Source organism: Pelodiscus sinensis, chromosome 5 (genome assembly GCF_052426305.1).
Source record: "Pelodiscus sinensis isolate ZL-2025 chromosome 5, ASM5242630v1, whole genome shotgun sequence".
NCBI classification, from domain to species: domain Eukaryota; kingdom Metazoa; phylum Chordata; order Testudines; family Trionychidae; genus Pelodiscus; species Pelodiscus sinensis.
Genome location: NC_143056.1, coordinates 115248298 through 115263901, shown reverse-complemented (window position 1 = coordinate 115263901; position 15604 = coordinate 115248298). Strand labels below are relative to the sequence as shown.

At 44.0% G+C, this 15604-nt stretch overlaps 1 protein-coding gene across 1 annotated transcript in view; it reads right to left on the bottom strand.

Annotated features, from left to right (window-relative positions):
- OSBPL5 (oxysterol binding protein like 5) overlaps window positions 1-15604 on the bottom strand; it is a 246834-nt gene that overhangs the window by 28264 nt on the left and 202966 nt on the right. Inside the window, exons 9-12 of the mRNA XM_075928129.2 lie at window positions 7809-8025; window positions 3319-3503; window positions 1540-1621; window positions 671-769 (exon numbers count right to left, since the gene is read on the bottom strand). Coding sequence (XP_075784244.1) covers window positions 671-769; window positions 1540-1621; window positions 3319-3503; window positions 7809-8025 — 583 coding nt within the window. The remainder of the gene's footprint in view (window positions 1-670; window positions 770-1539; window positions 1622-3318; window positions 3504-7808; window positions 8026-15604) is intronic.

Below are 15604 nucleotides of genomic sequence, written 5' to 3'. Positions count from 1 at the left end.
AAAGCAAGTTAGGGGAGTCAGATGCCCAGTTCAACTGGGGATTCAAAACACTTTGGCAGTTAAAAGAAAAAAAAAATCAGCCTAGCAGCTTATGTCCTGAAGGACTAAATTACTCACTATCTTTCATCCACAAAGAGTAAAGGGCCAGTTCCCCCTATGATCTGCTGATGTCAGTGGGGTTGGATTGGTGTAAATCAAGACAGAATTTGATCCAATGTGTTTCATGCCCTGCATAAATACCAACTTGAAAAATATTCTGTAAGTTATAAGAGAGTGATGTGGCAGACTGGAAAAGAGGCTTTATTAAACAGCCCGAACGGCCAGCATTACATATTGAGCATTTGCTGTTTGAATAGCAGCAGACTGGCCTTGGTTTACGTTCCAAAGCTGCAAGTGCCATGAACCAGATCCCTCCTAGAACCTGTTCTTTTTCCAGTTTCACCCATGATATTGAGAAGTAGCATGGAAGGATTTAGCTATGAGACGCTCTTTAAAAGTGTGTACTGAAGCAAATGGCAAGCTAAAAGAAAAATCTGTGGGGGGGGGGAGGGGGAGAAAGACTAGTTTATGGCCATAATCCTGTGCAAAATTGCTGTATCAGAGAAAGAGCAAGAAACAGTTAATAGTTCTAGTGCTTACAAAAGTCTGGATCACAAACAAAATCATTTACCTGTTCCGCGATGTAAAATGTGTGACTGTTTGTCTGTGGGTGAAACCAACAGCAGCGAAAGGTCTCGCCCAAAATGGGGTTATATGGCTTTTTGATTCCCTGTACAATAAAAACAAAAAAGACATTTTGTTTTTTAAAACAACAACATAAACAGTGCTCGCAAACAGAGCTCTCACACACACAGCAATGGGAATGCTACCGTATGGAATGCATGTCTGAGAGTAGTATTCTTCTTGATATGGACATGGCCCCAGAGGCCAAAAATTACTACCATGAAAACTGATTATCCAATCTTACAAAAAGAGGGAATACAAAAATAGAGCCATCAGGTGACTTTCCCAAGATTCTACTGAAAATCAAAAGACAGAGTCCGGGATAGAACCCCAGAGTATCTGATTTTTACCCTCTACTCAAACCCCACTACCCCTTGACACGTCAGCCTGTCTGACACGAATATTGGAATTGACTGATGAAAAGAGTTGCATTGTTACTACGATACACAACAGGTACATTTTGATACAGAATCTTCAGAATATGTTGTTTTTAGAATCTGAGAGGAGAAAAACTCTTGATATTGCACCAGAACACGTGTTGACCCCATTTAACAATGAAATACAGCGTTCTCTGTGGCACACAACCAGCCCTAGCTTCCTTTGACCTGTGTAAGAGATGGGAGCCTATTTCTGATAACATGCTGCTGCTAACTTCCTGCCTCTCCCAGGTCCCATGTAAATTTGGTTTTAAATTAGTAAAACTGTAAGAACAAAAGAAGAAAATGAATTATCAAGAGAAAGATAAGAAAATAAATGCAGACTATACAAACAGCAGGTATTGAATATTGTAGCTACAAGGTTTACAAAACATCTTACCTTTGGCTTCTTATAGAAGCCTGACAAATACCATCTCAAAACTTGCTTGATTCGACTATATGGATCATCTTCGAGTGCAGCTCTGTGGGAGAAGGGACACAGGAGGTTTATTCAAAACACTTTTTGTACCATTTATGTATCTGACTCAGCACTAAGTGAATCCAGGCCAATGCCATTGATTTTCCAGCATTGCACCAGCATAAAACTGAAATAATGCAGTGATGAATCGGGCCTGTGTGTCTTGGCTAACAAATACAGCACCCAGTGGATATTGGTTTCTTAGCAGTGTACTCAAGTCTTGGAAGTGACTGGCAGGTACATGCCCTACTAAAAATCCCAATGCAATTATCTGAGTTTATTATCTGGCTTTAGGGTTAACTACTTGCTCTGAAATTGTGTAATAGTTTGTAACTTGTCCAGTCCTATCATGCAAAATCAGCCAACACCTCTAACTTCTTTAGCTCCTCCCGGAGCCCTTTAAATCTTCTCACTTTTAGATGGAGCAGTAAATGAACATGCGATGAAACCTTCCTCCATGAATTTCTATCTAGGGATGTTAATAGTGTGTAATTGAATAGCTGTGTAACGGTATCAAATCTTAGCAGTTACACAACTATTCGATAGTCCCGGGGGGGACTAGCAACTAGTGTACTCAGCCCTACTCCTAGGGAGCCAACTGCCGCTCCGGGCTGCTGCCTCTCCCCAGCACCATGTCCTGCCTGCTCCCCCCACTGTCTCTGTAGGAGGCAACAAGGTGGGAGCAGGCGGGTCCGGGGAGCCGGCTCTCCATGAGTATCGGCTCCTGCCTGCCCCCTCATTCTCTATGCTGTTGCCTCTCTATTAGGGGCAACAGTGGCGGGGAGACAGGCAGATCCAGTGCACGTGGGGAGAAAACCGGCTCCCCATGGGCACCGGCTCCCACCTCCCCCACAAAACTGGTCTACTGAGATAGCCCACTCTCGCCAAACACATTTAGAATAAATATCCAGACTTCAAAATGCTTTTCTGAATAGAACATTCAAGCTTCCGGAGAGTCACCCAGTGAGCAGTAATAGCCAGGGTAAACAGTGTCACCTAGCAAGCTGAACCTTACAAATTGTGTAACTTGACAAATACGTTTGAAAATGCCTGGAATTTTAAGAACAGCTTAAAGTAACAGAATAATAATAAAACACAAACTACCCATGTGAGGTTATGCACAAATATTACATAATTTCAGTTTGTTCGAATATACCAAGCCATACCCATTCAAGAGGGGAAATATTTAGCATTTTCCACTCTGCCCTCCAAAAAACTGCTCAGGTCAATGAAGATGAGCTTTCATTTATGTTTTAAGTGCCACTAATTATATCTGTTTCAGGCAGTGGCAGGTTTGCTTAAACGTATTCTCCTGTATGCTTTGTCTTACAAATCTCTTTCCACAAGTACATCAGAAGGTGGCGTAGTGCTGTTATCACAGGCTTATAATAAACAGCATCTCTGTCTATTCTAGCCTGTACTTGAGGGAAGGGTGCAGCAGGAGCTTTGTCTAGAGTTTCCCATTTTCCTCACTTACCTCACATCTCTGATTTCCACTGGGAACAGTCTGTTTTTAAAAGGTCACCAGAGTGGATTCCTGACCCACTTTACAGCCTCACAGGTCAAACTAGGAACTCATGCCTTTTTGGGGCAACTTCTCAAGCGTACAAATGGCCCTGCCAGAACCAAACTAATGCTCTCACACATTTGCACACAGCTGGGCAACAGACTCCTACTAAGTCTGCCGTAAGTGCTGCTTACTGGGAAAGTAGGTCAGCATGGTAGTAATAATCAGAGAGTTTGTTGAGGAAAGAGCGTGGCTCCAGGATGAAGGTGGGTAGCACCACTCGCGACAAGTCCATGCCAGGCCGCAGCTGCTTCAGCAGAATCCACATCAAGCTCTTGTTTTCTTCAGAGACCGTTTCTGTTTGAGAGCATTCACCCGTCTACATGAAAGGAAAAAACGTACATCAGCACAGTAGGTGATGATTAAAGCAAAGTGCATCTGCCTGGTTCACCCCAGAGGATTGAGAACGGTAAAATCTTCTACATCAGCAGTTCAAAACTGCCTTTGGTCAACAGAGAGTGAAAGTCATTAGAATATGGCAGATGCGTGGTGGGTTATGTAGAATGAGTGGCAGTCTCACTTAGTCTGGGCACAAAAAATATGACTGCAAACGCCATCATCTTGCTGACAATCTTAGTAGAGACCAGTCACTGAACAGACAATGGAGAGCGGAAGCAGCCCTTCAGACACATCCTTGCCAGAGGATGTTGCAAAGACTAGGACTTTAAGAGGGTTCAAAAAAGAACTAGAAACATTCATGGAGGTTGGATCCATCAATGGCTATTAGCCAGGATGGGTAGGAATGGTGTCCCTAGTCTCTGTCAGAAGCTGTGAAGGGGCAACAGGAGATGGATCAATAGATAGTTCCGACAGTGGCCAATGAACAGAAGGCAGGATACTGGGCTAAACAGGCCTTTGGTCTGACCCAGTACGACTGTTCTTATGTTCAGGGTTAAACATCCTAGTAAGCCAAAGTCATGTGTGACACCACAGCTTGTACTGCTGAGGCAGTCATGTGGAATGAAAAAAGAACTGTCACCTGCAGGATTCTCAATCCAGCACCTTTCACCAGCAGATAATGTGCTGCTTTAGGTTACTCTTAGGCACTTCCCTTGAATTCAAAGGAGCCACATGGGGTACCACTGAACAGAATGCATGGCTCCCCAAGCAGCAGGATTAAAAGTTTCACTGTGAAGTGTAACACTGATATTAGTTATCAGAGCTGGTATCAAAAGGCATTAGAGCTAAATGGAAAAAAAACAAAAACCCAACACTACATGCATGTGTTCCTTATCTCACGAGGACTTCTGCTTCTTTTAGTGCCCCAGGCAAAAGAGTGGGATAGAACCGTTTCTGAAAGTGCAATTTAGTTCTGAGTAACAATGTGTTTTTATACCCTGAAATGGCCAGATTCTCAGGTGGTGTTAGTAGCGCTAAAATATACCTGCCAAGAATCTGCTCCCATTCTTTTTGGATACCAGTCAGCCACTTATGCTGGCGTTTGCTTCTGGGTTGCTCCCTATTGCTATGCATTACCAAACTCTCCGTACTGAATGCTGCTATAGTCTATCGATCCCTCCTTCCTACATTCTATAGGCAGTAATTTACCCATCAGATCAAGCATCTGTTCTTTCCCAAAACCTGTCCCCCAAATTAGAGCTCAATACAGGGAAGCAGATGACATGTCTTGAGATGAGCTGATGAATGCCAAGAAAACAGAGAATTTTAGAATGCACACAACAGACCTGAGTGCAGCATCTCATACTAGCTATCTTTGTAACTTGTTATTTTAGTAAGTCACTTCATTTTCTGCATTAGAGCAAGGATTGGAAAAAGGGTAAGTAGTATTTTGGAAAACATGGGAATGATGAGGAACAGCAAAGCCCTTTTTAGTCCATCGAGTTTTGTGAGGTTACCATCCTTCCAATGACAGAGTCACACAACTTAAGAAACAGAAATCACTTGAGAACTTAGAGTAGTGCTAGCTGAAACATCATAATTCTGGGTCTGTCCGCTGGTTTTTTTTTAAATGTACCCAGATTTTCAGGTGTACACATCTTGGAAATACACATTAATTCCTGACTGGACTTGAGATGCAAGGACTTACACTGAGAATGAATCATTGGGGGGGAGGGGGGCGATGAGTGGGAGGGGACGAAGCTTTCATACTTCTGATCGCAAAGTTTTTCAAACAAAGTTGTTTTTCCCCTGTCAGTCCATCTTATGAAGATGTGTAATTTTTTATATTATGGGATAACTTTTGCAAGAATGGATTTATTCCTGCAATTGTTTTTAATACTGCAGATTTCTAGCACAAATATAGAAGCTTAAAGCTGAAAATTACATAGAAGTGCATGTACATACCCCTCAACTAAGCGTCCATAACTTTACTGAAGTTTTTTTTTAAATTCTATATATTTGGGCCATAATAGCAAATGTTTATACATCTTCTGTAGACTAGAAAACATACCTATGCTTTAGGATGATTGTGTTGTAAATTGGCTACTGCAGCTCAATCTCTCAGGCTCAGGCTCTCAGACCCATCCTCTACCAGTGTTAATAATGAAGTGCACTATTGAAGGGAGGGGTGTGATTTACTCATCAGTGATATCATCTGGTGGAGATATTACACCCACATCCTTCTCACCTGTCTCAGATGCAAGTCCAGATGAGAAAAAAGAAATCACGAACTCTCTCTGAACAGAAATATATATGAAAAGCCAGCACCAAAGCAAAGCAGCAAGTGAACTATTTGAGGGCCCCCTGGGTGTCAAATTTGCCTGCACAGTTGATCTGCTGCCAGTATTTATCTCACTTTAGGCTTCATTCAGCATGAAAGATGTCACTCCATAGAACCAAATTTTGTTCCATTTCACAGAGCTTGTGCTATCTATAGCTTTGAAAGACTCATTTAAAATGAAAAAGGGTGCCACACACTTTGGAGAGGCGCACTCTCCAATGTAGTCCATCAAAAGATCTGCAGCAGCAATCAGTCAGTCAGGTCTAAAATCCATTTCTTCAAGAAGTGCCAAATGATCTACCCTGCTGACACCTTCAGCACAGTCTATCATGTGACAAGTATTTAGATCACTTCTAAAACATATTTCCATGGACAGAGCTAATTTCACTTTGACCCTGCTGCATATTCCTAGTCTGAGTCATAATGCTATGTGTTGTAACTGCTTGCTGTACATTAGGATTTGAAGTGAGCGGAAGTAGTGACCAAGCAGAATAACCATTTATTCACAGTCATGCCTCCTTAGCCATAAAGATGGATGGGATGTCTCAAGCCATGAGACAGAGGCTACTAATGTAGCTGCACTGATGCAACTTACTAATATAGACAGGCAATCCCACTACTTGCACCAGTGTAGATATATATATATTGCAAAGATAAACAGAGTTAAACTGTACTCGGGCAAGTCACAGCTTATAGTATTTACCCCATCTCTGCAAAAGGTTTGTATTGTTGAAGCTACAGTGCTGTCTGAAGTCAAACTAAATCCCCAGGGCAGACATCTCTAGTAACGATGTTAAGGAGTGGGTAATATCGACAAATTGTGTACTTGATATAAATTGTATCAAGTACACAATTAGTTGGTGAGGGGCCTGGCTGTGGCTCTGCAGTTTAAATGCAGTAGGAGTCGGGCACACAGGCAGCCTGGCTCCTGCCACATTTAAACTGCAGAGCCACAGCAGAGGTAGGTCCCAGACCTGGCATGAGCCAGGTCTGCTGAGTCCCAGCTCACACCAGGTCCCTGACTGCTGCACCTCTGCCTCCCCTGTCCCGCACCGCAGAGACAGTGCTTGGGGGAAACCAGGTTTTAAGCCAGCTTCCCACAGCACCAACTCCTCCTCCCCCTTTGCTGCCTCTGATATAGAGGCAGTGGGGGAGCAAGTAGTCGACTCAACTACTCTTTTACATCCTTAATCGCTAGCACAAAATGCTTCTCCGTGATGCATCAACCAGAATGTAATTCCCTTGTTTAAACAGTGGGCCACATTTCCATCTCTGTGTCACTGCAGAAGAATAACCCCTCTGGCTGCCAGTCTCCTCTAGCCAATTCTTGTCCAGTGCTGTCAGCTCCACAAGCTGCTCTCACATTATCTTCATCAAAGAAGTCACAATGACATAAATCCAACAAAAGTCCTCGTGTCAGACATGAATGCATCCTAATGTTAAATGGTGTGAAAAATGGATTCCTAAATGGTTGTTTCATGTAGCAGACCAAGTGGCTCAGATGGTCATTAGAACATACAAAAAGTCCATTTTGTACAATGTGAATAAGAAAGCGCCATATTTTGCATCAGGCAGTAGACTGAAACATCCTAATTGGTCAGAATACAGGTTTGGAATGATAATTCCCCTCCTGCAGCATGATGGGCTGTGGAAATGCTACATAGCTCCGCAATGCAATGCCCCGTTGAAGTGCTCACTGATCCTGGAAACATGTCAAAGAGCAACAGAGGAGCTGCTGTTCCTAAACACACAATTACTAAATAAGGACAATTCAACAAAATTTGTCAGAACTCTCCACAGAGCATTACCTGGGAAACATCTGAACTCACTGAGCAGGTTTAGAATTTGCCTTGCATTCCAGAGGTTGAATACAATGGAGAGATGAACACTAGGAAGCCAGAGACATTTCAGTGGAATAGATAAGAGTTCAGAATGATATTTTACCTCACCAAATTCCTCATAGATCTGCTCCATATAGGTCGTCCCTTTCCTTTCCTGGGAGCTATCCCCATGGATTTCAGACTGGTCACTCTCGCTTTCATTCGTCTTCCGGCTGTTCTCGTGAGTTTCGTTCTCAGACTCCTCTATGTTGTCTCTCTCAGACTTGTCCGAAAAAGCATCATTTTCCATGTGGTGATTTTCCAAAGCTGATTCATTAAGACTGAAACACAAGGTCAGTTACATTGCCTCAGTTTGATTTATGAAGCCAGATTACAAAGAAGCATTTTAGCCAGTATGAAAAAAGCCCTCAGGACCCAAAATCAGAGACTTTTAACCTATGTTCCCTGTAATTGTTTCCATCCATGTACAGAATAAATTTTGTTATGTGCACTGAGGCATGTGTGGATGTGCACCACCAATAAGAACACATGCTGCCAGCTGTAGGTGCTCTGCTAATCACCTGAGCAGCACCTGAATCGCTCCTGGGTGGCCGCCCAAGTGCACAGCTTAGAGGGAACACTCCTTGTAACCAGAAGAGTGAAGGACAACAGCTTGTTCAGTGGTTGGGTCTATACCATTGTGGCGGTAAAAACATTTAGGTCACAATTCTCCTCTCCAGTCCTCCACTGCATATCTGCGTTTGCCCCCACATGAAACACCTATTGGCATCAGTCAAAACTTAAAATACAGAACGAATGCGGAATATGCAGCTGAGACTGGCTCTTCAGGCAGAGCTCTGCAGTGCATCTCAGAGAAGAGAGATTTTTACCTGCATAAGAACCAGCCAGTAGCACACAATATTTGTCAGAGGAAAAGGATGGCATAGAGCAATACATTCTTCTCATCATTACCACCACTGCCTTCGCCACTACTCTGTTTCAGTGGAGGAAGATAGTAATCCAAAACAATAAAGGTTAAGGGAACATTGATGGCAAACTTAATACTGATAAAGGTGAATAGTTTCTCCCTTCCATGATGTACAATTAACCTACAGAGCTCACTGACACAAAGTAATGTGGAGGCCAAGAACAGCCTTCAAAGCAAGGATTGGACATTTATGTGGCTCAGAAGAATACCCAAGAGTTTTAATAACGAACAAATCCCAAGAGTTGAAAGGGACACAAGCCATTATACTTCAGGGAACAGTCCAACCCCAAAATAAAGAGGGGTAGGAGGAAGGTTTTTGGGACAGGTTACCATATGAATTGTCAACTGCAGTGTTTCTTGCTCCTTCCTTTGAAAAAACGAATGCTGGTCAATGTCGGAAAGGATACTAGACTAGATGAGCCACTGGTCTGACCTGCAATGGCAGTTCCTATGTTTCAAAGTGTCTCGTGCTCAGTTATTTTTGATATAAATACTTAGTTTCTCATAAATGAAAAACAATGTGATTTTACGTTTAATGTAAAACCTAGTAAGAGAACAAATGCAGAATAAAGAATGCAAGTAAGGAAGGGGCCCACCACTCAGCAATCTTACCACACCTCAGTTTTATTTTCTGTTTATGAGCCCAATCCACTTCCTAGATGGATCACAGGATGGCAAGTCATATGTAGCAATGCAGATTTAGCTATGTTCCTTTCAGCGAAGTGTGATAGTTTAGGGCTCTGTGCAATTTAGAACACCAATACGACCCCTTCCCCAAGCGTACTGTTTTATTGGGATGTTTCTGTGACCAAATGCATCCTTGCATCCACATCCGACACAGTCACTCCTGTAATGCTCTTTCTACTCAATATGCCTTGTGAGGTATAAGTGGAAACCAGTAAGTCACTGGTCAATAATATCATGTATCTAGCAACATAGTAAAATGTATCGAATCCTTCCTGTATAATGTTCAAGAGACACAGTCAAACTCACGTAGCTAAAGGGACCTGTTCAATCTCAAGCCCCAATCAGGCACAAGTGATCAAACAGATTTCAAAACAAAAGGATGTTGGTGGTTACTTCAATTTGCATATAAACTATGAACTGTCTTCAGACAGCAAAGAAAAGAAAAACTGACATCTCGGCATACACAGGTGAAATAAAACAGCCTGAAGCATCTTTCCTCAACAGACATCTCCTTGCTCTCAACTGAAAAGAAAACTTGGGGGACTGAAGTATACAAATGAGGGCTAAACACCCCACATTACCTCGCGGCTCCCTCTCTGAAGTTATGACAAAAGAAACGGCTGCTAGACTTTGAGAGAGAGGTCCTGTCCTGAAAAGTTTGGTCGGCAATACAGTGGGAAGGATGTGGTAGGGACTGTGCTTTGAATCAAGCATAGTTTGTTAAGTTAGGCACTAGGAGGCATTTTATATTTATTTTTTCTTGTAACTGTTCGAACTTTTATGTATCATTACTTGTATATACCTAAAACCTCTCTTTGTAGTTTAACACATTTGTTTTATTCTTTAATTGAAAACACCAGGTTAGGTTAACTTGTCTGCATAACTCTGTTTAAGGTAACAAGCTGCTGTGTATTGTTCCCTTAAAGGGACACTGGACCTAGTACAGCTGGACTGTGCTGGAGAAGAGCTAGTTAGCACACATGGGGGGGGGGGGGAAATCTGGGACTGGGAGAATGTTGGGTCACTTTAGATTAGCCAAAGTTAGTAAAAAAGTGTAAACTGGGGCTGGCAGGCTGCAGTTACATCTGGCCAGACACTCAGGGTATGTCTAAACTACATGCCTCCATCGACGGAGCCATGTAGATTTGTTGTTTTGGCAAAGGCAAATGAAGCCGCAATTTAAATGATCGCAGCTTCATTTAAATTTACATGGCTGCCGCGCTGAGCCGACAAACAGCTGATCAGCTGTTTGTCCGCTCAGCGCGCTAGTCTGGACGCTCCCCTGCCGACATCAAAGCCTTTTGTTGGCAGCCCCGTTATTCCTCGTGGGATGAGGTTTACCGGGGCTGCCGACAAAGGGCTTTGATGTCGGCAGGGGAGCGTCCAGACTAGCGCGCTGAGCGGACAAACAGCTGATCAGCTGTTTGTCGGCTCAGCGCAGCAGCCATGTAAATTTAAATGAAGCCGCGATCATTTAAATCGCGGCTTCATTTGCCTTTGCCTATGTGTCTAATCTACATGCCTCTGATGACAGAGGCATGTAGTCTAGACACAGCCTCAGGGTGTGGCTTGCATGCCAGAAGACTGTTTGAGAGCAGTCCTAGGACAGAGCTATTGCTGTAAGGTACTGTACAGCACCAAGGCTACATGGGCAAAGGGGAGAGTCCCTCACCAGACTGGATTACACTCTGGAATGTGACAATCTCCTACTAAGCCTCCATGCAGTGTCTTGTTTTATATCCTTGGGAATTATCCCAGTGAGCAGTATCAATGACTGTCACTACATAGTACTGACGGTAGAGATGTTCTCTTGAACTACACAATTTTACTAGCACACACCAAGCTTTTTAGGTTTAGGATGATCAGAGGTTGCATTTTTAAAGGGACAGTCCATATTTAAGCTCTTCTATGAGTGCCCTTTTTCTTAAAAACAGGCAAATTGTCCAATATTTTCACTTGTGTCCCCCTCATCAGTCATGGCTCACCAGCCACCTGCCCACCAACGGTGAATGGGTGTGTGTGTCCTTGCCCACCCGTAGTCTAGATCATCCCTGATGGATGTCTATCCAACCTGCTCTTAAATATCTGCAGTGATGAAAATTCCACAACCTCCCTAGGGAATTTATCCCAGTGTTTAACCACCCTGACAGTTAGAAAGTTTCTCCCTCTTCCTTGTAACACCCTTTTAGATACTTGAAGACCACTATCATGTCCTCTCTCAGTCTTCTCTTTTTCAAACTAAACAAGTCCAATTCTTTCACTCTTCCCTCATAGGTCATGTTTTCAAATTTGTCAGTCTTCTGCATATGGTTGTTATGCTCCCTTCCCTTGTGAAAATCTTCTCCTTGGGATGCACGTGCTTGAGAGAAAGGTTCACAATACGGGCCAGTCTCAATGTTTGAAAAAAATAGCACATGCTTTAATAGCATTTGTAAAAAGACCAACTTCTGTTAATTACAATCTTCCCTTACATTCAGAGAGGATTTAAACTTCCTGTTGTGTAAGTCTTATTCCTTTTGTACTCCTGGTCTTTCATCATCATCTTTAAAATTCTGCAGAGACGTTTTTCTGATATTTCAGAATTATTCCAGACCAGTGCAACAGGCAGGAGTTAACTCATCTGAAATTCTCCAAATATTAACACTGTGCAGTAATTACCAAACTAGCCCTCTAGAGACCTCAGTAGACTAAGAGCTACAGAGCAGCTCTGGAGAGCACAAAGGAAGAGACAATCTATTCACTTTGAAGAGCAAACTTGATGGATGTAGAGAATGGAATGGAGCCAGGCCATTTCAAACAGGATCATTTAAAACAATCTGTAAATACATGCATTATAAACAAAAGCCAAATTATGGGCCTTGATTCAAATTCCTTTGAAATCAATGGAAAAAAGACTATCATTGGTTTTAACAGACTTTGGGTCAAATCCCAAAATGCAGAGCTGTAATAACAGCATTTAAAGCCAGCAGGAGACCTTCATTTACTCAAACAAGAGTAAACCCTTTGTTTCAGGGCTGCATTACTGCCAGCCGTCCACGTGTACTGTATCAGTATGTGCACCAGAGAAATATACGGTTGTTCAGGATTTCTACTTGGCCAGCACTTGGGAACCCCAAACAAGGATCAAAGCACTATTGTACATACATATAAAGTTGTGTCTAAACTACATCCCTTTTCGCGAAAAAGGGATGTAAATTAGACACTTCGAAATTGCAAACGAAGCCAGGATTTAAATTTCCCACGCTTCATTTCCATAATGGCAGCCATGGTTTTTTTTCAAAAAGGGGCTTTTTGAAAGAAAAACGGCTGTTTAGATGGGGATTGTTCAAAAAATAAAACCTTTTTTCGAAAGATCTTGTACTCCTCATTATGCGAATGAAGCACAGGAAATTTAAATCCCGGCTTCATTTGCAATTTCGAAGTGTCTCATTTACATCCCTTTTTCGAGAAAAGGGATGTGGTTTAGACACAGCCTTATAGAAAACAGTGCCCATCTCAGAGAATGTGCAAACAACATATCACATAGGAAGGACCCACAAGTAGACAAGGCACACAAATGGGGTGGAAGAAGCAACAATAAAATAGACCAGCTTAAGCATAAAAACAAAAGCTCTAGTCCCCTTAACACTTGTGCCTAACATCAAGATGACTAGCGGCAAAAACCCTGCCTGACTTTCCCATTTATTTCTAGGGCAGTTGAGAGGCTGCGACCCTGCAAAGTGCTTTGAAAGTTCACCCTCTTTCCAGTTATTAAACATGGCTATTGTTGTCGCCTCTATTTCTTTCCCACCAAGACAGGAACAAAACCAGTCAGTGGAAAAATTCAGCTCTGGCTCACAAGAGGATTTTCCCTGCAGACGGAAGGATGCTCCCAAATATACAACATCTGTCTCCATTTTATTTTTGAGCAGAGCATTTGATTAATTTGAAGATACAGTTAAATGTAATGAACTGGACCCCTAATAATAGCATGCCAACGTAATTGGGCAGGATTCCCTAAAGGGAAGGCATTTAATTAGAACGAATGCGTTCTTATGAGTAGAAAACCAAGAATCATCTCAACACTGGAGGTAGTTGGTTTTGCAATGACTCTTCTGTCCTCCTCCCCCCCATCTGCACATCTGCTAATGCTGCTTTGGGGGATTTGTACGCGACTTATGAAGCTGCCAAATTCTCCAAGGCTAAAAAACTTGAGAACACCTGAATTCTGTGGTAGAGCCACACACCACACCAGGAGTGGGAAAAGTCTACACTGCTGGCCAGACTCTGACAAGTGTTTTGCCCCACCCATGCTGACCAGTGTCTCCCTGGGGCTGAGCTCTTTTTGAAATTCTAGCCCCATGGGGAACCGTTGAGATCTATAATGCAGGAGGCCCAAGTAGGGCCCTTAAGATTCAATGAATGAACAAAGAATAAAATAGCTGTTGTAGACACAGAATGTATGTTTGAGTTAGAAGCTTCAAGTGTTCTCTTCTTTCCCCTGGATTTTCTATTCAGTGCAGCTATGGGTCTGAATGCACGTTCCCCATGGCACCATTCTCCTTTCTGATCCACAGCCAAGGATTTATGACAGACTAATGGTGCACCTCAACAGAAGGGGTGGCATGTGGACCGTGAACTATCCAGGGTGGGGGCAGTCTCTTTACTCATCTGTACAGCACCTAACACAATGGGACCCCAAACCCTGGTTGAAGCACCTAAGCCTACTGTTATACACACAAACACACCTCAGACAATATGACAGTAAGTGCCAACGGTATTTTCCTTACAAGCACCCTAGTATCTGATTTTACAGTCTTACAGAGGACGGGCATATGTATGTATCTGAAGAAAGTCACAAACTCTACCACAACATATACCTCCAGTAGCCCACTGGAGAGCTACTGATACAGCACTCACTGGGTCAGTACCAACTAAAGCAGGGGCGGGCAAAGGGGCCAAGCGGGTGGATCCAGCCCACGGATGCCCTGCCGCTCCCCTCTCCCCCAGTCAATCAGGGCCTGGGGGTAGGGAGAGCAAGCAAAGTCTCTTGTTCCCTGCCCCCACCCTGCTAGGAGCACACGGCACTTAGAAAGGACTGGTCCACTCTTGCTCCTTGCCCCCACCTGCAAGGGGCGTGCAGCGCTTCGAGTGGACCGGACCACTTTAAACGCCACACGCTCCTTGCAGGTAGGGGCAGGAAGCAAGAGAATTCCTGTGTTCCCCCTCCCCCCAAGGTCCCGACTGACCTGGGTGCAAGAGAGGGGGAGCACGTGAAGTCTCCTCCGCCTGCCAGGGGCGCGGGTGCCTAGAGGGAACTGCCAGCTGTTCTGAACAGCTGGCTGTTCTCTCTAGGTGGGGGAGAAGGGAAGGAGGGCAGGAACAAAAACTTCATGTGCTCCTCCACGCCCAGGCCAATCAGTGTCTATGGACAGTGGAGCACAGAAGTGTCCTGGCCCCGCCCCTTCCATCGAAAACTCCATCCGTTCTGGGGCGGCCCGGGGCCACTTCAAAAATTAATGAAGTGGGCCCCCCATCTACAATTATTGCCCACTCCTGAACTAAAGCTCTGTCTGCACTTCAAAGCTTAAAGTGCAGCTGTGGAAGCATTTTAATGCGGCAGCGTGGCCATGGCAGGCTTGCCTGGAGAGAGCTCTCCCAGCACTGTAGGTAAAATACCTCCAGGAGAGGCAGAGCCTGGCTCTGTTCTGCTCCCCACAAGTGATGCAGGGCTCAGGAAAGCAGACGGGACTGGGCTGGGCACTCGGTTTCCTGCCTCAGTGGTGAAGCAGAATGACCTGGCTGGGAGATGGTGGCGAGTGGCGTAAGCTGCTGGGTTGCTCTGCTTCCCACAGCTCCCATCGCAAGAGTAAGTGTGGCGGGTCTGTCCCTTCTGCCTCCCCACACCAGGTCCTCCAGTAATACTACAGGTCATGTATCTCAGTGGAGAGGCTTCAGGGAAGGGGTAAAATGAGTGGAGTAGAGGCAGAAAGAGGTGGGGTGGGCTTTGGGGCTGGGGATTGTCCCTGACCACGGGGTCCCCTAGGGACTGCACTGATGGGGTGGTGGGATAGCACTGGGAGTACAGCTCCCAGCACAGTAGCCTGGTTTACACTGGCACTTTCTAAGGCTGTAGCTTGATGAGCTCTGGGAGGTGGTGTTTTTCCATACCCCTGAGCCAGAATGTTGCAGTGCTGTAAAGTGCCATACTTAGCCTAAAAGGCTTCCAAAGCAGGCATTATTATTTGTATACGTGGTCTTAAAAA